Source organism: Charadrius vociferus, unplaced genomic scaffold (genome assembly GCF_000708025.1).
Source record: "Charadrius vociferus isolate BGI_N301 unplaced genomic scaffold, ASM70802v2 scaffold163, whole genome shotgun sequence".
NCBI lineage: Eukaryota > Metazoa > Chordata > Aves > Charadriiformes > Charadriidae > Charadrius > Charadrius vociferus.
Window position 1 is genome coordinate 9,611,580 of NW_009648332.1, and position 25,371 is coordinate 9,636,950.

At 36.4% G+C, this 25,371-nt stretch overlaps 1 protein-coding gene across 1 annotated transcript in view; it reads left to right on the plus strand.

Annotated features, from left to right (window-relative positions):
• The first annotated feature begins 778 nt into the window (after positions 1–778).
• The window catches only part of FAM73A (family with sequence similarity 73, member A), a 39,071-nt gene continuing 14,478 nt past the window's right edge, over positions 779–25,371 (plus strand). The window contains exons 1-7 of the mRNA XM_009884690.1: positions 779–877; positions 3,742–3,919; positions 4,462–4,598; positions 4,854–4,980; positions 5,438–5,574; positions 6,186–6,309; positions 24,748–24,848. Coding sequence (XP_009882992.1) covers positions 779–877; positions 3,742–3,919; positions 4,462–4,598; positions 4,854–4,980; positions 5,438–5,574; positions 6,186–6,309; positions 24,748–24,848 — 903 coding nt within the window. The remainder of the gene's footprint in view (positions 878–3,741; positions 3,920–4,461; positions 4,599–4,853; positions 4,981–5,437; positions 5,575–6,185; positions 6,310–24,747; positions 24,849–25,371) is intronic.

Here is a 25,371-nt window from a genome sequence, read left to right on the forward strand (position 1 = left end):
CGGCTACAGAGATTCGTTGCCCTTCTGAGGCCGGCCGCGCGCCGCTCGCTGTTCCGCGGCGGGGAATGATTCCTGCCCTGAGGAAACGCCTGTGGCCGGAGGCGTCACGAAGGGAAAGGAGCCGGTGGTTAAAGCTGACCGCATTCCCGCGGCGTGTGGGCCCGCCCTTTTCTTGCACCTCTGTCCCTGTGCCGCCGAGGTTGCGGTGGTGGATGTGGCGCGTCGGGGGCTCGGGCCTTGTGTTCGCATCAGGGAGTAAGGGGGGGCTGTAGCATTGATTCCCTCACGGTGTGTCCGCAACAAAATTGAAGCTGTGGATGAGTAACTTTTTCTGGCTGCTCTCAAATCTTGTAAACTCTTTTTGTTGGTGAATATGTTCTTCCAACAGTAGTGATCTTGGAAACGGTGCTGTTGGCACGTGTGATTTAGAGGATATAATAAGTGAAGTGCCAGCTAATAAAAGCAGACTGAGCTCTCTGTAGATCCTGGTTGTGCACATACAGGTCTCTGCACAGAGCAGTTGGAAGGAATGGGGCCTAAGCTGAGCTGGCAAATTTGCTGTCTTCTCATTAAGCACAAGTCTTATTTCTACTGAGAAACATTAATCAATCAAGTCACGTACCTGTTCTGTAGGGCATTTGAGCTTGTAGAAGAAAGCTGTCCTGGGCTTCTATTGCATAATTTAGTACCTATGCTTCATTTGACAGAGTATTCCGGAGACCATCTGTGACTTTTTCAAGATAGTTCCACTTAATGAGGTTATGGGAGAGAAGGAGCCATGTCAGAAGAAGGTGTGACTGAGGCACGATTTTCTCTGAAGACGGTAGCTTTACGGGTATTTCACCTTCCCCTTTCTTGGTATTATTCTCTTAACCAGGTAACACATACATTATCTAAATATTGTCACTTTTGTAATATGTTTAGAACTTTAATTGCAATGTTGTACTCTCTTCTGAGCTTAATAGAAATGAAATATATACAGAATACCTTAATTTTTATTATTATTTAGTGCTTTGAGCTAAAATAAGCGGGTGTTTTTGTCTTTTTCTGCTAATAAACACTTAGTGCATCATCATACATCTGACTGAAAAGACTGAGAGATTGCTTTTTCTGCAATGTCTACATGTCTTCATATTGCAACAGCACAATGATTCTCATCATACTAAATATCAAAATCCTCAAGTTGGGTGGGTTTTTTAGAATTTTTTAGGTATTTAAAAACTAAACATAACTGTCATTAAATTTTGAATAATAGTATCAAGTGTGGTCTGAAATACTTTCTAGATTGCCAGTACTATTCATCAGATTGATCTGAATGGTAATTCATTAACATAAATCAAAAATCCTTTTTCTAGTTTTCGCATCACTTCTGTTTGATTAAGTGGCACATGACTAAAACAAAGCAGTGATTCTTTAAAAACAGGCTGGTTTTTAAAATCATTGAGTTCCTTTTGCTGGTTTTATTCATTTGTTTTAGTTACAGAAAGATCTTGAAAGAAAATCTTGAAACTCTGTTAATCACAGTATTTCTTTTTACAGATGGTCCTGGAGTGATTAATTTTTATTTTCTTTCATTGATGTTATAGGCTATTTTTCGCTAGCAGCATGGATAGCGGTCACTCAAATCTGGGCAAAGAGTATATTATGATCTTAGTTTTCAGGTTGACAAAAGCTGGAAGTGTAGTGGAGCTGATCCTCCTTGTCTGCAGAGAATCATAAGATTTGTCCCTAGAGCACCTTCATGTCAAAGACAGGGAGGAGGAGCTGTAGTTGTGTTGTAGGGATTCTGAGAAGAGAGGTGTTAGTTGCCTGTAACTACATATGTGGTAAATGATAGAGTGAAATAAGTCAGAATTTCTTGAAGATATTAAGGCTTCAGTCATATCCCTCAGAGAATAAATTTCTTGAAGAGTGAACTGCATTCTGATGCTATAATACACAGGAGAAAAAAAAAGGAGTTTCTAGTTGGCTGTACAAAATATGGTCCAGTAGATTTTTTCCATTCTGTGTATGCTGAATTGTTGACAAGGATCACTAAAAGAAAAAAATTTGTTTATAATTGGGAATGCCAGTAATTTTTTTAATAGGTATTAGCAGGTCCTAATAAAGGTCTGCTTTCAAAACTCATGTCTTTAATGTGACTGTGTTTTATTTTTATTGAATTAAATGCTTGTAAGCAAAAGCTGTGTCAGTTTTCATATTTGCATGTAAATAATTTTCAGAGTTTTACTGCATATAAAACCAGAACGAGATATGCTGTCTTAGCCACATCTGATTATTTTCACAGTTTTCCTGTATCTACTTTAATACTTTAAAATCCTTTAATACTTTAAAATTCTCACTGTAAGATCACTGATTTCTTTTTTACATTGCAGTGTATTCATATCCTTTTTAAATACCATGTGCAACTCCATTGTGTGCAACTGTTAACTTTCCTCTCCTTAGAGGTTTTAATTTCACTGTTAATTTATTTATGACGATGTTTGTAGGCACAGACAAATTTTAAAAAAATCCACTTGCAGTTCTTCTAAACTTTAGTTCTAGCATTTAATTCTGTGAGCTTTGAGGTTTTAATCTCAGATATTTGGTTATTAACTCTTTTCTGTGAAATACAATAGTGTTTTGTAAGTATGTGTTTTTGCTGTGTTTCAGGGATTTCCTTTTCCTCACGGAGTACAGTGGTAGGTTTTCAGCCTCAGTCAAGATACAGTACCACTAAGGACAGGGTTCTCAAGTCAAAGGTGTTTGACTTGTTGACTGCAACCTCAACGCAGAGCAAAGCTTTCAATGCTTCTTTAAATTACGCAACTCTGATAGTATTAAGCAATTGCAGAGCAACCAGGGACTGCCAGGGTGCAGTGGTACCCTGTCTGGCCAGCTCCCTCTCCTATGAGGAAACGTCTTGCAGAAACACCATATTAGCCCCAAGGACTGCAGGTCTGGTTTTCTCACAGCAGTCTTTCTCGAGCAGCATAGATTTCCTTAAGATCTTTGTGAATGTGGACTCTAATTTCCAGTTAAATGTCTCTTTTCTTCTTTGTGTATCTTGTCACTTTGAATTTTATAAACTTTGTTAATGGCTTTTAATTTCAGTTGCTTGTATATGTGATTCTTGTTTGCTCATTTAAACACCTGTAAACCTATGACTGATCTATATCCAAAATGAAACATAACAATTAAAAAAAAAAAAAAAGATGGTTTATTTAGAAGGATACATTTAAATACGTGTTCTTCCCAAATTGAAATGCCATGCTAATGTTAGCTTTTGGATCCTCCGGTCTTTCACAGTGCAAGAAAATAGTCTAGTTGTGACGAGTGAGTTTCTTCTCAGTATTTTTTTGCTGTTAGAGAATTAATTGAAGCCCTGAATTGTCCTGGCATTAAAAAGAAATAATAAAAAGGAAGTTTGTCTGGAAGTCATTTACCTAGATCCCCATAGTTCATGGATTTGCAATATACCTTATAGTTCTTGGTGCTGCAATGTGTGTCAGTGCAGCCTCTCACTTCGTCGCACCAGCCCCTTTGTAAATTCTCTCGCCTACTGGCCATCACACATTTTGATAAGGAGTTAGTCTATGTCCTTACTCAGAGTTGGTTGTTTCTCAGGCTATCTGAGAGAACATCTCTTATCTCCCTCAGGCAAGCTATAGAATAGGTTGGATGCACCAAAAGGAGGGTGGGAGGAAAGGTGGGAGTTAAGGAGCATATATTTCCAATGAAGTCTCACTCTCTTATTTTCAGATAAAGCTTTCTCCTGGGTTAAAGAAGCTTTTCACGGTAACAGCAGTGAGTGCAATATCTGTTATTTTTCTGGCCCATCACTTTAAAAGAAGGCGTGGAAAGAAAAACAAGAAAGTGCCACCATGGGAACCGAGTCATCTAGTGTTAGAGTGTACCAAAGCAGCTGCATCAGAAAAAGGTACATGAAGGAACCCCCAGGGTTGCTTTTTTTTCTTGGAGGGGAAGAAGAAGGGCATGAGGGGATGGGTGTGTGTAACAGTGTGAAGTAGTTAAACAAACTATTTCCCATTAATGCTGAGTATTGAATTGTTAAAATAGAAATTGTGCAAATTAATAACAAAATTACATTGACTTATAGGCTGGTCTTGTTCTCAAAGGTGATATTTAATCATTGATTTGGATTAAAACTTTTTTTTATCAATAGTGTATTAACAATGGGGTTTGCCATTCTTGTGGACATCTCAACACTGAGAAGTGGATTTAATTTTTTATAGGATGGAAAAATAATTATGCTCAAGTGTATGATTGTTATTATAGATGCTGACTATTCTAATTTGTAGTTTCTCATGTAGAACTGTAAATAAAAGAATAATTGTTGTTTGCTTCTAAACTGGATTTTCTTGAAAAGAGTAAACACAATTCTTGGTAGATCTTGCTACAATACTTTGTAGTTACAATATTTTGAGTTTGCAGCAGCTTTAAAACCAGTGTATCTCTTAGGTTCTAGTTGTTCCAGTAGTCGGCAAAACTTGACTCTTTCTCTGAGCTCTGCCAAGGAAAAAGGATCTCAGTCTTGTATCTATGCAAATGGAGGACTTTTCAGTAAATACTCTGGTTCAGTTCAAAGCCTGGCCTCGGTAAGTAAAAGCGTTTTAAGGCTCTTCAATGTCTGTTAGCTTGCACTGAATATGCACCTAATGGTTTCACTGAGCTGAAACAACTTTCCTGAACAAGCTGTGCAGAAAGCTAGACATGCTGAGAAGGCCATTGTACCTACTGCACAGTAAAAACAGTTTCTAGGCAGATAGTGTGCATGTATTGTACTCTGGCAGGAATGTAGTTTTAAGGATACTCTGTGTAACAACACTTCAATTTTTAATTTTTTTTTTAAGGTTCAGAGTGCCACCTCTTGTCACAGTTGTGCTTGTGCCAATTCTAATTCCTGGGATAAAGCAGATGAAGATGATATGAAGCTTGTCAATATTCCAGTGACCACACCCGAAAATTTATATTTAATGGGTAAGTTATAATAAGAATATTCAGCATGGACCAACAATGAATCTAAATAACTTTGTTTTCTTGGCAAAGTGACACTTAGACAGTATTATTGTGGTGTTCTTTCACAGTGTCCTGTTGGCATGTGTCTAAGAATGTTTCCATAAAATAATGATATCTTACTTGATCTCGAGTTAGTTTTTCAAAATACATATTTTTTTATTCCTGTATTTGTAGTAGTAATCCATAAAATTATCTTTAAAAGCAAATAGGAAAAAATACATTGAACATTGTGATCGTATTGTGAACTTCTTTGTCTTATTAAAAAAAACATATTTTTTTTTTAGACTGGGAATTGCTGGTGTTTTAAAAACTTACATCTCTGCTATAATCATGCTTATTAGCTGTGTAGTTTACCGTGACTCTAAAATGCGAATACATTTTGAAGCTCTGTGTATCAGATATTCCTGATCTCCCCCAGGTATGGAGCTTTTTGAAGAAGCGCTGCGTCGATGGGAGCAGGCACTAACTTTCCGTAACAGGCAAGTTGAAGATGAAGCAAGTTGTGGTTCCATTAAGCTGGGAGCAGGAGACGCAATTGCAGAAGAAAGTGTAGAAGTGAGTATATTCAATCTATAATCTACTGTTTGGAGGAGGGTGGGGGGAGGGAATTAACCTTATTTATTTTTTGGCAATTGCTGTTGAATCAGGGTTTGCTTCTGGATGGTATTATCAAGCTACCAAGCATACTAGTTCTCTGCACAAAATCCCTTGAGTTATCCCTTTCTTTTATGACTATGTGAGAGGATATCTGCTTAGCGAAGATAAAGGTCTTGGGAAAGATGATCGATTTACGAATATTCACAAATAATTTGCTTAAACTTTATTTGTATTCCTTTGTTCTTTTGAACTAAATGCTAAAAGTATTTTGAAAAAAACACATACCTGTGTGGCTTTCATTATTTCTAGTGGAGTAAACCTCACAGATAATTTTAAAGTATTTTTAAATTTACATTTTATTTTTTTGACACTAAATAAAATATGCATATGTTGAAAAAGCATGTATATTTTGGATGTTGAAGTACTGATCCGACAGTGTCCTTGTGTGGTTTGTAGGAAATTAATGTGGCACGGTTTGCTCTTTGAAGGCTTAATATTCTTAGACTTTACAAAGGAGTCTTACAGACTGTAAACAAATAGAAAATCTTCTAATGTCTATCTTCTTGCAGGATATCATTAGTGCTGAATTCATTCATAAGCTTGAATCGCTTCTTCAAAGAGCTTACCGTCTTCAGGAGGAGTTTGAAGCCACCCTTGGGGCTTCTGATCCTGCTTCTCTAGCTAATGATGTTGGTGAGTACTCCTATTTTACATTTTTATTGCTTGTAATAATGACTCTTGTGGGGGGAGGTCACTGAAATATCCACTGAGCAGAATTATATATATATCAGAAGAGAAACAGAAAAAAATTCACATTCTTCACATTATTATGAAATGTTTGATGTAGCGCTTGTATTTTAGATAAGAATGGACTGAGAGGAATTTTTTTTTCTTTCTGGCTTATCAGTATACTTGAATTTTCATAATACTTCTCAACTTTATAAAGTTTATGTTGACCTAGGTATTTAAATATTTATGTGGTAAGAATATATGACCCTTTTTATAGCATGGGTGTATTATCAGTGTGTTTCAAAAGAAGTTTTGTATAACTTTTGAACTGTCAGACTGCATATACATATACGATTTTTTTTTTTTGGTTTGTCATAATTTTTTTCACAAAAAACAAAACCAAACCAGAAAGACTTAGTTTGAAACAGATATCCATTTCCAAAGCTTTTATCCCCGGTGATTGAAATTTATCACAGTTCTGAGTGACAAAAGCCAGGATGTTAAAATGGCAAATACAATGAGTAGTTGCTGCCAGACACGCTGACTAAGTACAGATAGTTTGATTATTTTTATTTAAAGAATTTCAGATGTTCTTAAAGACTGATACTATTATGCTCTTTAATAATTCATGATCAAGCATCTGATCTTTAATAACTGTCAGACTTTAAAGGCAGAATGTGTTCTGGGATTAGTTTTAGTCAGTAGCCTTGTATATTAGTCTTCAGCTTGACTGGCACAAGGTGGCAGTACTCTCATCTCTTAGCCCTCGTGTCATCTTGCAACTACTAAATACAGCTCTGAGTAAAGTGGGAATTAAATTTAGGTCAGCGAGTCGGCTTTCTGCCATGTCTGTGTACACCTCTTAATGTAATTCTTAAAGCAGAAAAGCGTTTAAATGTTTTATTTTGGTGTCTGAAACCATAAGCCCTAAATAAAGTTGCATTGTATATCCATTATTAAATTAGAAGTTTACTTGTAATTCCTGTCTCCAAGCCAAACTAATGAAGTCTTATTCAAGGCTCAATATGATGCTCAATGTGTTTAGTTATTGTTTTGTTCGGTTACCCTGGAAGTATTTTAAACTTATATTTTATATTTTTAGATGTGATAACTGGATTCTTGTTTACCAAGAATGTTCTGAGAATTGAATTCCTTTCAAATTTTCTTTGTAGAAATCATTTGTGATCTCTTGAGTAGACGTCTGTTACTTTATTATGAATTTTATTTGTGCTGGCCCAGATGAGTGAGGAAAACAAGTAATGAAGCGGTTTAGTGAGTAGTGTTTTCATTGTTCAGGATTTAGGGCCTTTTTGTCATTAACTTGAAATTGTGGCTTGAACAGCAAGTAATATATTAAAGAATGCTTCGCTTTTTTGGAATGTTTTAGAACACAAACAGAAGAACATCATCTGCTTCCAAGCACTGTGGTGCTTGGAATGTTTAATACAGAGGATGTTTTTGTCCAATATTCAATACAAAAACATTTCATCACTCAATGTTTCTTAGATAATTTACTTTCCTGTAGGATATGACACTGAGTGTAGTGTATGGATGTTTGAAGTGGGATGTTTTTGATATTGACAGTTTTATGGTAACTTTCCTGGGAGAGACAGAAAAGTATGTTTGGGAGAATTGTAGAGGCTATCTTATGGGTTTATATCCCCGCGCCCCCCCCCCCTTTTTTTTTTTTTTTTTTTTTTTTTTTTGTATTTGGTAATCCAGTGAAAGAAAATGAAAGCTGCTGTCGACAGACTTTATTTTACTACCCCAAAACACACATATTAACATGTAATACTTATTTTGTTTCACTTTTATTCAAAGCTTTGTATTACTCTTTTAGGAAGTATACTAGGATAAACGATCACTTTTTTGCTTTTTGTGTGTGTGCACGCATGTGCACGTATTAACAACAACAGGAATGGAAGGGTTCAGGAGCCACAAGAATGAAGAAAACTCTGAAATCCCAATGGCCAAAAGAAGTAAAGATAGCACAGCATTCTTCACACTGCTAAGAATAAGAATAACATCCTATTGCACAATAAAAATGACAGTTCTGAACAGAAACAGAAATGAAGGTGCCTCTGCTTTGTAGGAATGTATATCATTTGTGACAAAAGAGGCAGCATCTGCTAAATCAGAATCAGTAATCCTGGATGATTTATACCCAAAACTTCTTAAAGAAGCTAAATGAAGAAAGCACCCTCATCCATTATTTACTATTCATAGATCTTGGAATGTGGAAGATGTTCCAAATGATTGGGAAATCGCCAATTTAGTTCCAAATCTTAAACAACCAACCAACCCCAAAACTCCCAACATCCAAGTTAACCATCATGCCTGTGAAAGAAGAGTTGCTAATTTGCAGTTTTGTTGCCACAGACAACATAATAGAAGGTATAATTAGTACCAGTTGATGCGATTTCATGGTAGGTGGTTTTTCTTGGACTAGGTTTTTGAGATCTGCAGTTTGGGAGATTGCAGTAGCATACATTAGATGATGATAATGAGCTCACTGACATGAACATTTGTACTTAAGCCCACTGTGAAGGGAAAGGTTTGCTTTCTAGAGAAGATGTTTGATTAAATGCTGTAACTTTATCAACTATGTAGCTGATGATAAAATCATTTGTAGAGCTGGAAGTTGATAAAAACATGATCATTTGGGGCATTAAAAGCATTGAATTAATGAAAAGGAAGGGTTAGTAATACTGATCCGAATTGTTTGTTTAAATGGTTACAATCTAAAAAAATTACATTTGAATTCAGGCAAGTATGGATTGTACATATAGAGGAGAGATTGTAAAAGAAAAGTAATAAAGAAACGCTCTTTGGAAAATTATGCATTACTGTCTGTTGGTGTAAGTTCTCAGTATGGTGCTGTAGAAAAAAGGCCATTGCTAATCTTTGGCAATGTGCAAAGGACACCTTCAGCATAGAGGTAGAGATACAATCTTGGTTTTGTGTGGTTTTAGCATACTGTGTCCAGTTCTGTCGTTCATATTTCAGAAGATACAGAAATACTAGACAGCTCAAAACAAGCTATGAAAATGATCCATGTTTTGGAAAAACAAGCTAATATGAGGTTTAAGTTGCGTATGTCCAGTTCCTAACCGAAGAAAATACTGAGGTGACTTGCTTGTTCTGAATAGCTACTTACACATGGAAAAGGTATGTGGTGCTGGGGGGGATTTGTAGACCTTGTCAAAGTCGTAACTAGATCCAGTTTCTGGTTGTTCAAGTGAAACAAGTTAAGTTCTGAAATAAGTTGCCTCTGAAGCGTGTCAAGGGTATTTCAGTGTTTTAGACGAAGACTTTATTTTTTTTTTAATGCAGTTTCGAGGGATGTTTTTATTCCTCTTTGAGAGGAAGAGAGGTCTTGGGGGTAAATGGTCATTGTGGTCTCTCTGGTATTTAAGCATTTCCCCTTACTACTGCTATTTTTTCTGCTTTCATGGGCCTTAGGGTGAACAAGAAAAAGCTTTTGTTATCCTTAATAGTTTCATAGCACTTGCAGCTCGTTGTTAGAATGTTTATAACAAGCTCTTATGCTTTAGGGTTTCAACTGTTGACCCACAACAGTAATCAGAAAACATTTTGCTTTGTTTTTTCTCTGATACTCATCGTTGTTAGATATAGTTTGTGGATTTTTCTTCCATTTTCTCCATCTGAAGCACTTGTGATTAGCCACAGCTGGAGACAGGGCTCTGGCAGTAGGACAAATGCTGTCAAGTGTTATCCAAAGGTATAAGTGCTGCTTATTTGGAAACCTTGGATTATAACAAACTGAGTTTGGTCAGGAAGGAAACATACAAAGGTAAAATTTCTGTTCTTCTGCTTTCTCTGTAAAATATTCTGTCGAACTTCTGGGGCTTTGAAACCACTCTCCCCCTTACTTGTCTGCTAGTCACGGATGTTGCTCCTTCCCAAAACCTTGTTCTTCCCAGGTCATCTCTTCCGTCTACCTAATCAAATTAAGGTCTTAGTGCTGCTATTGATCAATTGTACTACAGACTTGCTTTTCATTTTGTGACCTACTTACTAGTTGAAGTTGGTTGGCATGATAAACAATTTGCCAACCAGCTTTGAGAAACAGCCTTTTGGAGGAGAATAGGATGACATGCTACATGGGAGAGTCAGGAATGAGTTCCCTAGGACCCTGCTGGCATAGAATAATAGCTTGTCACTGCAACCACTGTCTTTCATGATGTGGCCAGAAGTGCTTCTCTTCTGTCTGCTGTGACAGGTAAAAGGTGACTCCTCAGAGCAGGCAGTCATCACCTGAAGTGGTTGTGTGCTGTAGTCTGATTGCCTTTTGTTTGATTCTTGTTGTGTAAATTAGCACCAGCAAATGCAATTTGTATTTATATGTAAATTACATGTTTTCTCTTCCAGATATTTCTAAATATTCAACTTTTAGAAGTGCAGAAGGTACAGGTATAAAATAAATACCTTTTCTCCCTGTCCATAGAATTCTATTAATAGTAAAAATAATAATGACAAAAAACCCCTTCAAATAATAATTTTAAACTCTTTATGATATTGTTGAGTGATTAACAACAAATACAGCCCTGGAAAAGACTTGCATTTTAAATAGATCAAATAATAGAATGCAATTATGTTCATTGTTGTTGTGTTCTCCGCTGGACTCTTCAGAATCATCATATAAACCAGCAAGCTAAAATAGGATATCTATAGCAGAAATATTTCTGAATGTGAAATAAAAACAAAAATATAGGGCTAAACTGTTGTTGTTTTTATGCTGATCTTCTTAGGACTGTGAAACAACACAGGAAGCCTAGAAACAGGCTTTCCTGAGGCAGGCATAATCTGCACAGAATCAGGAAGGAGGCAATTGGCAGAAAACTGTGAAACAAAATATTCATCTTGTTATTTCTGAGTGGTGAATGTGAGGGGGTAGGGGGTTAAAAGCTTCCAATACTTTCTGTAGTCTGTCCTTGAAGAAAGTTCTTTTCTTTTTTTTTTTTCTTTTTTTTTTTTTTTCCTTTTTAGATCATTTTTAGCACACTGAAACGTTAATCGAGCTAACTTGAGAGGAATGCAAAGAGTTAGGAGAGAAACAATAGCTTTACTTACTAGCAGAATTGCAGGTCAGAGGGGAAAATTCTCAAATTGTAGGGCTCCTTGTTGGTACTGAATTCCTAATACTTCATATTATTTTGATTTCTGCTGTACTGTATGGGAATGCTGGCACTCAAACTAATGGTGACTTGTGTATACTGGCCCTTAACTTTTCGATAATAATATTAAAACCTATGCATTGGTTACATTTTTGTTTTAAAAATATTTAGTTTTTATTTCATATTAATTACACAATTTAAAACAAATTAATTGTTTGAGCTACTGCAGTGAAAGATCTCTCACAAAGGTCTGTGTTGTTGGATGGTTTTGCTGGAATGTTTGTCTGTTTCTTTTTTTAATTTTCTTTTCACACTCAAAGATATGCCTGGCATTTTGGAGAGAATAAGCACAGCCTTTAACCTAGTGACAAAAATCTTTGGAGAACATATTTACATATTAGAAAACTTTTCTCCAGCTACTCTTGAACAAAACAAAAAAATCTTTGTGTAATCATTGAACCTGTTAAAAGCTCATTTTTTTTATATATTTTTATTAACACAGACTTCTATAATTTTTTACTGGCCATGGATGAATATCTGGGGCCTGTATTTTCTTTCCTGACTCTGAAATGTTAATGGAAACATTTTTAGATTGAGGGTATTGTTTTATTTGGTTATGGACAAGAAATGTTTCTGTATATAATTCTCAGGCTCCAATGAGGATGTGAGCAGTCTGTAATAGTTTACTTAGGTGTGCTCTAGTAGTACATCCTACAAAATAACTTCAAAGTACAGTAACTTTTTATGATAGCTTGAAAACTTTTGCTTGCTTTGTCTTTGCTTTATCTCCTTGAACATAAATTTACATAAAATGATTTCTTCATGTCTTGGAGAACAACAAGACCTTTTTTCTGGTGGCTGAAACAATTGAAATCAAAACAAAAGAAAACAGGTTTTCCTTTTTTAAGTGTGGAAGTATATTCATCCCCAGAAATGCTCCTATAAAGGAAAGAAAACAGTATTACTAAGTCTGAGGAAAAGCCCAGAAAAGTTATTCCAATCCTATTTTTTAAAAAGTAATGCATATTTTGAACATAATTTAGCTATTACAGTTTGTGGAAGTAACAGCTGAAGCTTACTGCATTTCACTGTGAGGTCTCTTGTATTGCAACTTATTGCTGCAACTCTTCATTTCTAACTCACAGTAGATACTCAGTGGGCAGATGTCTGAATTGGATAGTATGTCTTCTGCTATCAATAACATTCAAGACTGTCCTTTAAATGCATGTTTGTCTGATATTAATAACACTTCCTTTCTAAATCACCTTCAGCAAAATTCTTTACTAGAAAGTGCCTAAGCATAATGTTGAATAGCAGAGTGAGATTGGTAGTTACAAGTTCAACTGAAAACTGTAAACAAAATTATTTCTGCAAATGTGTCTATGAAAATATTACAATGCTTGGCTTACTCAGTGATGCTCATGAATTTTGGCAATACTATACTAAAAACTCAAAATAGCTTTGCATGGACCTGCAGTGAAGTTATTGGTACTGAAAAAGTTTAGTATTTGATAATCTGTATCTTTATCTTATGATCCGATAACCTGGAGTGTATGTTTGTGTTTATCTTAAAAGCTGAAGCTCAGATGCCATTTCATTGCATAGTGGAACAGATTAGCTGAAGTCTTTTCAGCAGTGGCTCAAGATTTTACTGTATACTGAACCAGTGTTGGAGAGAACTCAAGGTCACTTATTGTATGTTAGCTTGCAAGCTGATATGGATAGACATTTCTGAAAACACTTCCAGTAAGATCAGAAAGTCTGTTTCTGATTTTTGAGGACCCTTGTTGCCATTTGCCCAACAGCTTTGCTCTTAGATCCAACCGTGCAGGCTATTTATACACCTTGTTGCTTTTCCTTAAATGGCATCCCTGAAACCTGTCTTCTTTCTGTCCACACCAAAACTCCTGTTTAAGTGCTTGTTTCTCTCACTTCTTGACTCCTGACATGTTCTCATGTCTTGCCTTTTGCATTTAAAACTTGCTTTTCTCACATGGACTTAGCTGTTGTTTATAAAAATCACCTTTGCTCATTTTTCTGACCAGATTATTCCTCTCTCTTAAACTGTCTCTCTCCCTCAGGAATTTCTCTTAAAATGAAATACAATCTATTCTTCCTTTTAGCTCTAAAGGCTGCTCATAATTGAGCCACAATCCACCTACCTGATTTAATTTCCCTGTGCTTCCCTACTCAGCCCTTCTAACACAAAGTCCATCTGCTATTTCTCAGCTGTTTCTGCTTATTCTTTACAACGTGTGAGCAGCTGCAGTCGCCTCTTTCCCCAGATCTCTTCTTAGTGTGGGCTTCCCGGCTCCACATAGTTACCTGTGGAAACTCTAATTACTTTCTCTCTCTTTTTCCTTTCTTCTCTGCCCATCAATTTTAAATCCCTGATTAAAAAAAGGGAAATATAATGAAGCTGTTCCAGTTCCTTACGTAAGGAACATTTGTACAACAGTTTATGCAGTTAGTGCCCCACAACACTATTCAATTACGACTATTTAATGCACACTGTATTATCTGTGTGTTTATCACTTACCCCACAACAGCAAACACACATGACTAACACTACTTTAAAGGCATATTTCTTGGGCATTCTTTTTGCATCTTTTTTTTTTTTTTTTCCATTCTAGTGCTTAGTTTTGGCCAATAGCTTCTCCATTTTTTTTTTTTAGAACCTTTAAAAAAAGTACACCTATTTGCCTTCTTTTTGTGTAAAGAAAAGTAATTTTCTCACACATTAGGGCTTGATCTTAGTTTTGGTCAATAGCTTCTCCATTTTTTTTTTTTTAAGAACCTTTAAAAAAAGTACACATATTTGCCTTCTTTTTGTGTAAAGAAACGTAATTTTCTCACACATTAGGGCTTGATTTAATAACCACTTGCCTTCATTTTGAACACTTTTGAAAAGCGATGTATGGAGTAAGTGGAAACAGCTTTCCAAAGGCAGGAAGTTGCTTTTTCCTTTTTTTTCCTCTCGCGTGTTCTTGTGGTATATTCCTAACAAGTTATAGTTTACAAATTCTTCTTCTTACAAAAACGAATGTATATACACTTAACTTCTATGTGTTTATATACCTCCAGAGGCAGGAAATATGATAGCAGACAGATGGCAAGTAGTGAGGGCGGGATAAGCGTTTATTTTTCTGGCTAGAGTATTGCAGTGGGAGGTTATATAAACTGATGATCAAGAACATGTTTTGGTCCATTGGGCTAATTCCTGTTTTAGAACTTCTACTAAAACCATTTATTCTTGCATTACAGTGTATTCTTGAGAGGCTTGTCTGAAACATTCTTGGGCAAAATGAAGGAAGGAGAGCCAGAATGGGGTGGGGGAGATAGAGACAGTGATAGTTTAGAGTTTGAGAAAGCTTCAAAGGAAATGAGCTCGCTTAGCTTGGTAGTTTAATCTTGAAAGTGCAGAAACAACATTTTGAGCTTTTCTGATTGCTTTTTAGCACAATTACAAAATGGAACATTGACAGAATCATATAAAATCGGCAAATGTGGCTCTCTGTGTGATAGTTCCTTTATTAATTCAATAGTTCAGTTAGGACTGAAATAGATAAACTTCTGTCTGAAATTTATTTTCAAGGGCTTAAAATGAAATCATTGTGTCTGTGTGCACACAGACACAAAGCTAACAACTTTTCTTAACTGAAATGTCTACAATGTTTAAGTCTTGCTGATGTGTAAGTCAAAGGCTCTGACCCATCAGCCTGGCGTAAATGCTTGTAGCATATCCATAGTCTTCAATGACTTTTTTTTGCTGGGCTTGTTATTTAGCACTAGCCATATCCCATCGCTACAGCAATACACATTTATTTACCAGGCATATAGTTTTGGGCTGGTTTTTTTTTTGTTTGTTTACTCTATCACTGGGAGGCTTAAGTAGCTTGTGTAAGTATTTAATTCCTAAAGGCCTTTTATCTATATGTGGGAGTAAATCCATTTTTGTGGAAAGTTATAGCAAAAGGTTCTGTGAACAACAACAACAGAGGGAGTAAAATTTATTATTGATGTGTTGTTTTTCTCTCATGTGTGTATTTATGCAGTTAATTACTAAAACTGTTACCAAAAGTTAACTGGTTACGAGATGTGTTTTATTTCCCTTTTGCTCAAGTGAAACTCTTTAAAAAATTACTGTAAATTCTCTAATTTTTTATGGGATATCTGATCTGTGCATTATGTCCCACCTTACCTAATAATCCTGTTTATAGCAAAGTGCTGTAGTGTAGCTGATTCAGGAGCACATGTCGATCACACCAGGCTTTATTCTCTCTACTGCTATTTAAAGCTGCCCTTGTTCTACATGCAGATAGGCAGCAAGTATTTAAAGGTAAACATATACATATTTCCAGATAGCCTAAATTATGTACATTCTTTATTATTCAAGCTTTGCTTTATTTTACTTTAATTTTTCATAGATAACTAACATATTGACTGGATAGCAGCTTTAACTACATCTGTTTGAGTAGCTGCTAATCAGTGTCAAGCTATCTTCCAGGGTCAGATTGCACTAATCATTACTTACATTATAATTAAAGTATTTATAAGGTTGCTAAATGCATTAGTAACAACTTATTGTGTTATTAATTTGGTTTTATTTATTTATTTAAGTTTGGTAACTGGTGTTATCTAGTAAACTAAAGATCCAGAGGAAGAACTGTTTGTTCAGTGCAACTTTTTTAAGGATTCTTATCTCATTCTTTCCTACTCTTGGGGGCAAGTGGAATGCAAGCAGGCCCCAATCAGTAGGGCACTTAAGATATTCTTTAGGTCTTACTGTTTAAAGTTAAGCATCTGTCTTGCTAATTTAGGTTTTTAAACTGTATGCTGTCTGCAGCTGGGTTTGCAGGAGCTAGTCACGTTGCTGAGCAGTTTCAGTGGAGTCTGCAGAATTCTGTAAGACCATTCTGCCTTGACATTCAAATGAAGACTAGGATTATTGTGCTGTACCTGCAGAATTTCCTTGTGTCAAATATGCTAGAGTGTCCATTCTGAATACAGAATCCAAATGTTAGTTCAAATCAAATATATACGTTTGCATCTTTTGATGTTTCTTTCACTGAGGATCAGCAGTTATATAGTTGCTTGTGTCTTTCTATCATTCTATTCATTCTGGGGATAGAAAAGTATCAGTATTTCTTTTCTGATACTGTTTTTGTATATGTAAGTGGAATTACCAACTGCTAGACAGTTGTTTTTTTTTAATGGAAAAGCAAATGAATATGGGGGTTCCTTTTGTCCAGTCTGTCTCACTTGCTTTGAATTGTCAACATCCCTGAAGCACAATGTAACGGCTAAAGAAAAACCTTTCCAGCAATCTTGTGTTTAAAATCTTTCTTTGAAGAGAACATGTTGAATGGTCCCATACCCTTGTGCTGTGTCCAACAAAATAGGCTATATGCTAACATACTAAACTGTTTACTCTCACCTTTTTTTATGTAACAAATTAGGAAACTTTTAAAAGCAACAAGTTTCAGGAGCTGAGCATCAGTTGCTGGTTATTTTTGATCACTCTTGTGTGCTACTATGGGCTCTTCTGTGAAATGATGCGTGGTGGGAAAGCCAAGAAGGTGGCAGGGAACTGCCTTGGAAGGAAGCAAGGGATGCTGTAGTAATGCACTTGTGTAAACATCTTGCATTAAGTACCCACTGATTTCAGTAGATTTACACAGGTGTAGTAGAACTGAGGCCAAAGGGATAAGTTCACTTACTTTTGAGACTCCTCTCTCAAGTCTGGTGAAACTTTTCTACCTAACCTACTTATGGAGGCCTCTGGTGTAGGAAAGGTATTAAAGGAACTAATTCTAGATGTGTAAGACTCAAAGTTAACCTTGTACTTCCTTCTGTAAATATGACACTGCATTTTGAATCAGCTCTGCATCACAATGAGTTAATGTACTAACACACCAAATGTGGTTGAACAGACCATTCCATTGTCACTAGAAAGTGTCTGTGCAAAAATAGCGGTTGGTTGCACTTGTTTTTAGGATGTGAAGAACTAAGAAAAGGCAGTGACGTTCAAATCTGATGACTAAGGTATCTGGCAGTCTTCACAGTGCTGTGCTATAAATCCCTAGTGAACAGCCTAAGTTTTAAAATAAGCAGCACTGGAATTCAAACTCGACTTTGCTGTGGCCAAAATAGATGTGATGCTTTCAGAACTACAGGAGAATGGAGCACCCCTATGAAGAGGAAACAGTGACAACTTTGTGTTGCACATCCATCTAAATAGAGTCTGTCCAGATTAGAGAGCTAAGCAAACTTGGTTGCCAGATCTTCTCTTTCAAATCAAATACAAGTACAGAAACTGTTATTTAAACTATTAGACTTGAAAAAAGGAGGGTGGTCAGAAATCAAATTCTTCTGTGAAGGATAGGGATTTGAACCTTCAAGTCAGGGAACATCCACTGATTTTTAGCTTCAGGGTGAAGAAAAGAAGTTGCATAAAATTGTAACACTGTAAATGTAGAACCTTATACTGTGCAGTTACAAATCATCAAACTCTACGTTTTCAGATGAATGAAAAGCTGTATGATAGAGAGACCCAAGTGACATGTAGCTTACACAGGATATGCATCTCAAAAGTGTTTCAGGATCATATGTCGATGTCGAGCAGAGAGGCGGAGCAGTAAACCAGAGAACATAACATACACGTACATTTATTGTGTGTTTACTAAACTGATTTCTCAGCTGTCAGCACATATGATGTGTTAGTTTAGGTTATAAGATACACATTAGATGCTGCTTTATTTTCTTAAAATTCAGATTTCGGCGATCTAGCACTATGTGTATTTACTATGCCTCTTCCTTGAGATCCGAGTTCCTCGTGGTCTTTCTATTTTGAGATTTTGGTTTTACTATAAAGCATTCCACAATGATTCAGGAACAGCTTTCACAGATCACATTCTCTATAACAAAATGATATTTCTAGCTTTTTGATAGCTGCATTTTTTTTTAAGCAAAGAAGTTAGAAAATATTGCAGTTCACTTACCAAATTTATGGAGGAGTTGTTTAGCACATTTAAATGTTGAAAGAATAATTTTGTTTATTACTATTCAGGAATATCAAAGCTATATAATATTTCCTAATACTCTGGAGTTATTTAATGTGCCTGTTGATTACAGGAAATAAATTATACTTAAATTCCTTTCTTAGGTATATTTGTTTTTTACTTGGAGAGACTAAAATGATTACTTATGCACAAGCACTTTGTACTGTGTTTACCTTTGCTAGATGAGAGCATTCAAGGTGCTTGATTTTACTGTTTTATAGTATAAGAGCAGGAGCCACACTGTTCTCTTTTATACATCATTAAATATGTAGTGCTCAGCAGATAATACAACTTCACGTACAAAGTCAGTATCTTGAGGTCTATAAATAACCAAATTATTATAAACATCCCAGTAATTGCTATTATTTCTTTCCAAAGTATGTTGAAAATCTCTTGAAGATTATAAAGTTATGTTAGGCAAGTTGTATCCTTTTCTAGATGACAAATATTGTGAATAAGTACATTTCAGTTTTCAGGTGGATTTTATTGCTTATGTATGTAAACTTAATGGATTGTATTATTCAATTTTTATGTGCTTGGAGAATCTATTGCTGTCATCTATGCACATGCTTTTAAGTCAGCTTTTAATCATCTGTACTCCTTTTGTCTTAAGAATAACATCAAAGTAATAAATACAGAACACAGTGTGAATGAAGAATATCTTGTGTTTTGCATAATGATAATTAGGTGAGCATCTAGTGTCTTAGAAAATGGGCCTTTTTCTACCTGTATGAGAGTATTGTAGTGGAAGGCTTTTATGTGGACCTTGAAGATTATAGCTGTACTTGGAAATAATTGTGAAAGCTCTGTTGAGTCAGCGTTTACTGAGGAAATAAGATTTGGCCTTCTGTTTGCACAAAAACAGAAGATTATTCTCTGCGTGAAAACTACTAAGGTATTTGTTAAGGATGTAATGCAAAGGCTCAGCAGTTAGCTCAGCCAAAGCTTACCTTGGAATGGGTCTGTGAGTACTAGGAGGAAGGTGTAATTGCAAATGCCAAGTACTCAGTGCTGTCCCATACTCAATTTTCTCCAGTTGTTCCTTTCATTAGACCACTGCTTTGGTTGCCGAGTTACCAGTCAAATACTGGTGAGCAGAAGCTGTGTGTTCACACACAGCTGGAGGTGTGAGCACACAGGAAGAGTGCAGGGGCCTTCTGGAGGTGTGAGCACACAGGAAGAGTGTTGTTTCGGTTTGTTTTGTTTTGGGTTTTTTTTTTTTTAAAGGAATCTGTCACTTCAGTTTGCATCAGAGCAGTCCCAATGGAGAACCATGAGACATGTTTAACTCGCAGTATGTGCTGACATACTGGTAGCATACAAGACTTGGTTAGATCTTTTTAAAAGACCCTGACCTGGAATATATTTTTATGCTGAAGTCAATAACAGCTTTTTTTTATATACAGTGAGGTCAGATGCCTCCAGCTACAGGCACTTTCTCGAACCCAGATATTTGTATTACTGGTGAATGTAAACACATAGTTCAGCAGTAAGTGTTAAATCCAGAATGGTGTGCGTGGGCACCCTGCTCCATTCTTGGCTTGTCTCTTTTAACCTGTTGTGACCTTTTAACCTATGTGACCCAGTCATCAGAAGGTGCCATCTGAAGGTTGGGATTGTCGTCTTTTTATAAATACAACATAAAGTAAAATTCACTGCTTTCTAGGTGCCTCCTGCAAGACTTTATGTAATACATTAGTAGCTACTTGGTAGGACTGATGATTTTCTCTAATGAATATTCAGTCAACACTCTGAGTTATGACTATTTATAAACGTAAATAAAGCTGCTTTTGGATGCTTCAGCAACAGTGGTGACAAACCACTGTGCCACTTGTGACTAGCTAGAAGACTGTGACACATTCTTTTGAAACTGAATTATGTAGTAATTCATGCTTCTGGGCTCTCTGAACTTGATTATTGTAATTCCTTTGTCCAGGCATGAAGCCACACATCTAAGGGACGTGACAAGCGCACGACACAGTGGCTGGCTGTGTGGTAGCCTGGCAGAATACTGGGCCCCTGCTGCTCTCAGGGTACCCTGACTTTTCGTAAAGGCATTCCTTCAAGATTTTTTTCCTCTTTGGAGTCTACCAGGTCTCTCCTTTCTCATCCTGCTTTGCTGCTCATGATGTATGACTGCACTGATGTTCCACTGAAGTGGGAGGGCTGGGGAGAATGGGAAACCATGGCTTTAACAGTGGCACTCAGAACTAAATTCCTTAACTCCCAGTGAGCTCTTTGCCAGTGGATAAGTGCTTTCCTTTTTTAACTGCTGCACATAAGTGCCAAACTCATTTGCAAACTCATGCCATGTTTCATTCAGAGTTGGAGGGAAGATAACGTATAAAAAGTACACAGAATTTTAAAACATTATCTGATGGTGGATACTTCACAATTGAATACTAAAAAAGTTAATTTGTGTGCAGTTCCGTCTGTAAGGTCGGATTTTGCTATGAGAGATTAGAGGCTTGGTTTTGTGGTCTGTCTTACCACATGAACCTACCAGAGCACAGACAAGTAAGTACTAGATTAGCACTCTCTGAATAGATGTGAAAGTAGTTTTGTTCTGGTTTGTTTGGGTCTTTTTAGCCTGCTTCATTTCAAATAGGTAGTTGTTTGCAAAGTCTTATAAAGCTAGAATTAATTTCACAAGCTTTAGCAATACTCCATATTGTTGGCATTTTTTAATACCCTTAATCTAACTTTAGAAGCGTGTATGCATTTTAAGGCTCTACAACCAAGAGTCCTATGGCAATTACTGTTGTCAGTATCATGTCTGAAACTCTACTTTGTCTTCTTTACAAATATAAATGAACCCAAAATAACCCCCTGGCTTCTCAAATAAGTAAAGTATATTTGAAGCTCACATACTCGCTAGTATTCCTTTCCTGAAGGTATTAGAGTGCATAAGAGCTAGGGATGAGTGTGTGAGCACTTGCAGCCGCTGGTGGGTGGGTTCCTCTTGCAGCTGTTCATTCCAGGAGTCTCATTGTGCTGCTGTCTCTTTTTCTTCGTGTTCTTGTGTCTAAGAATGTTCTCCTGGTACTTGCATGGTATGTACTCCAGCTGTAACTTAATTTTCACCCTAACATTTTCATAACAGTGTGCTCTCTGCACAGTGTGGGTATTGATAAGCACCTGCTTGGCTAAGGGTATTTCAGGGTTTTAGGGTGGTGGTGGCCAGAAAGTCAGAAATAGCTGACAAGGCTGTTCTGTTTTCCTTGGGGAGGCTGTGCTTTTTTACGCACATATCACTCGCCAACTTTTATCCTTTGCCAACTTATGCACTATCACATAGCCAACTTTTTTAATCAATTTTCTTTTGTTTGCCATAACACGCAAATTTTGTGCCTTTTTTTGCAACAGTGATAATTTTCTTTGAGTGAAAACACAGAGATTCCATATTTAACTATTATGTGAAAAACACTGTCTGGGTGACAGTTTTAGGCCCATGTTAGAAAACTTGGAATTATGACTTCTTCAGCAAATAGAGATGTATTCAAAATCTTATTATCTCTAGAGCTTCCTGTAATCTGTAGCAGGCTGGATGCAAACTCTGCAGAAGAACCTGTGGTATTTTGGGCTGGAAACTCTGGGGTTCCTTCACTTACACCGATTATTTTTTTTACATATATGCAGAATAAATTTTAGTTAAATAGCATTATCCCCAGTTGTATGTAATCAATCACATAGCCCAGTGTTAAATACTTCAGTGTCAGTCTGGGGATGCGGTGTTGTCATTGAGCTATAAACTCACATTTAGCCTGGAGAAGAGGAGGCTGAGGGGAGACCTTATCACTCTCTACAACTACCTGAAAGGAGGTTGTAGAGAGGTGAGGGCTGACCTCTTCTCCCTGATGACAATCGAAAGGATGAAAGGAAATGAGTTCAAGTTATGCCAGGTGAACTTTAGAGCGGATATTAGGAAAAGATTTTTCACTGAAAGGGTTATCAAACATTGGAATAGGCTCCCCAGGGAGGTGGTGGATTTGCCTTTCCTGGAAGTGTTTAAAAAAAAGGGTAGATGTGGTACCTGGGGACATGGTTTAGAGGTGGTTTTGTCAGGTTGGGTTAATGGTTGGACTTGATGATCTTAAAGGTCCCTTCCAACCTCAACAATTCTATGACTCGATATAGCAGCAGCAGCACAGTACTTATAAGACAATATCCAAAGCTTTTGAGGCTTCAGTTCATGGTGTAGTTGGGACTTCCCTATGAGGGTGGTGGAGATGTTCGTGGTTTATGAATAAGTTGATATATGAGACTACTTGACAGCTGCACTTTGTGTACATAAGGGTTGGGTCCTTATGTTAACATCTTCATTAAAGCCATCAGTAAGATCTTTACCAGTATGGCCCACAGTTTACTCTTGTAGGAGTTTATACTTTGCATTGCAGCTTATGAATATAGCTGTTTATTTCTCATGAAGTAAGTGTTGCATGTTGCCTACAGGCTGGGAGGATCATGGAAAATAATATTTCTTTGGGTTGCACTTGAACCAGGTGCTAGAGGGCTTTTCTAACTGTGAGATGTAGAAACTTTTGTTTTAATTGCAATTTATTGTGGAAAACAACTCAGCCAAAAGGAGAGGTTCAGTGGAAAAATCTGCAACAGTGCTATACATCCCTGTTCTACCCTATGTTTGATGGTATTATTGCAGTTTCAGCAACTGCTCATGTGAAAAAGTGGTATTAGAGAAGCATTTAATGTAATATTTGAGGGGGATTAATGCAAATTATGAGCTAGAATAAAAAGGAAACATCATGTTAACCATGTTACCCGTCTGCTTTTACCAGACCCCAAGCAAATGCTTTACAAACCACAGTTGGGTTTTCTGTTCCAGCTCTTCAAATTCCAGTATGTGATTGTTTCTCAACCAACTGAGATGCTGCTGTACTTTTTCTCTCTTGGTTTTAAAAGGTCAGAAAAAAAGAACAAACTACTAAGAATGATCTGAAAAAAATCAGACTTTCATATGAGTATTGGTGAAGTTGTGACTACAAGTTGGAATCTGCCTAACACAAGCTAGTAAAATCTGTGTCCAAACTTTTAATAATTTTTTCCCTCAGTGAATAGTCTCAAAGACAGATATTTATTGTTATGTGCAATTTTTTAGCTGTCGTTCCAAGTCCGTAACTAATAAAACCATAACAACCACCAAAATCATAGTTAAGTTATGTGGATTTGTAGCATTTCAATTGATGAGTAAACCATTCCGGTATATTGGCGTTTGGCCACTTTGCTATGTAATAGTGTTTTTCATGAAGTATTGCTGTAGCAACAGATCTGGATGACATTGGGTAGCTGGTTGCTGCTGGCTGTTGGAAATAAAACAGATTTTAGCAACGCATGTGTAATGTCTGAAGGTAAAGTAACCCAAAATAAATGCTGTTGCTCTACTGAGAATGTAGTATGGGGCACATCAAGCCACAGTCTGACTTACCGACTTATGAATTTAATCCTTCTGTGAAAGTGTTTCTGTATGGTGAAAACAAAACCCATGTATGCTAGTAATATGTAGAACAGTTGAAATCTGAGAATAAAGTAAAGGAAAACTGAGAGAAACTGTATTGCAGATGATTTTAAGCATGAAATACCAGTTATTTTAAAGGCATTAAGAATTCTAGTACTATAGGAAATGTTTCTGGATGTGTTATTTCAATGAAAAAGCTTGTTGGGGAAAGAGGATACAGAGAAGATTAAAAAAACTTCACTCGCTCTTCTGAGGAACCAGCAAGTGAAAAAAGGCATGAGAGTAGAAAATTAAACGAATTCAAGTGAAGCTGAAACCTGTTTTTTATTAATGATTTTCATTTAGAACAGTATTTCTTGGTTACTAAAACATTGAGCATTTGTTACATAATACAGCCAAGTTAAAAACTTAACAGATGATTTAGATCAATATAGCAAAGTAATATCTTTAGATAGAGTTAGAAGTCTATCAAAGAAAAGGCAAAACCCACGGGGAAATATTTTTTTACTTCTCTCTCTTCATTGCAAATGATGTTTGTAAGTCCACTTTAAAGACAGAAAAATAATCACCCTTATATATTAGCAACTCATAAGAATTTACTCTCATAGTAGTACAATGTTGTGCGTTCCAAATGAAGTACTATATTAACGTATACATCAAACTCACTTTCAAGACTTCAATGGATTTTTCTGATAGTCTAATAGTTTTATTATTTTATTTTATTTTAAAGATAAAAATTTCGACATCACTGTGAAGGATAATACGGATGATTTCTGCCTTCGAGATACTTTAAGCATTGCATCAACGGACTCCTTTGTTTCCACAGCTGAGGTAAGACTCTTAAAGATTGCTTCTTTAAAGATTCATTGAACTATTTGAACAGTGAACAGAAGAATCTTATTTTTTTGCTAATTACTATAAACAAACTGTATTTCTCTTGGGGGGTGGGGGGGTGGGGAGAAGCTTTCCTTGCTTAGCTCTAACCAGTTTCCTAGCAGTTCAAGCAATGAAGTTGGGATCAATTTGCTTATTTTTTTTTTTTCTTTTGCGTACTGCCAGAATGTTTCCTCAACTCCTTCTAAAAAGTTCCTTTTGAAAAATATATCAGATTTTCATGAGTGAAGAAGCGCAATCAATTGAGGCTGTAGTAGGTCCTATTACCATGAATTGTGTTTTTCTGTTCTCTCTCTCTTTTTTTTTTTTTTCCTGTTCCCTTACCATAATATGAAGATGTATGAAGAAAACTGTCTTGTTTGAAGTTGGGTTTTTTGGGAGATGAAATGATTAGAAATTTACAGCTACCTATCTTAGTACGTTCCATGCACAATAGTACATACTCCATCTATCTTTCCCT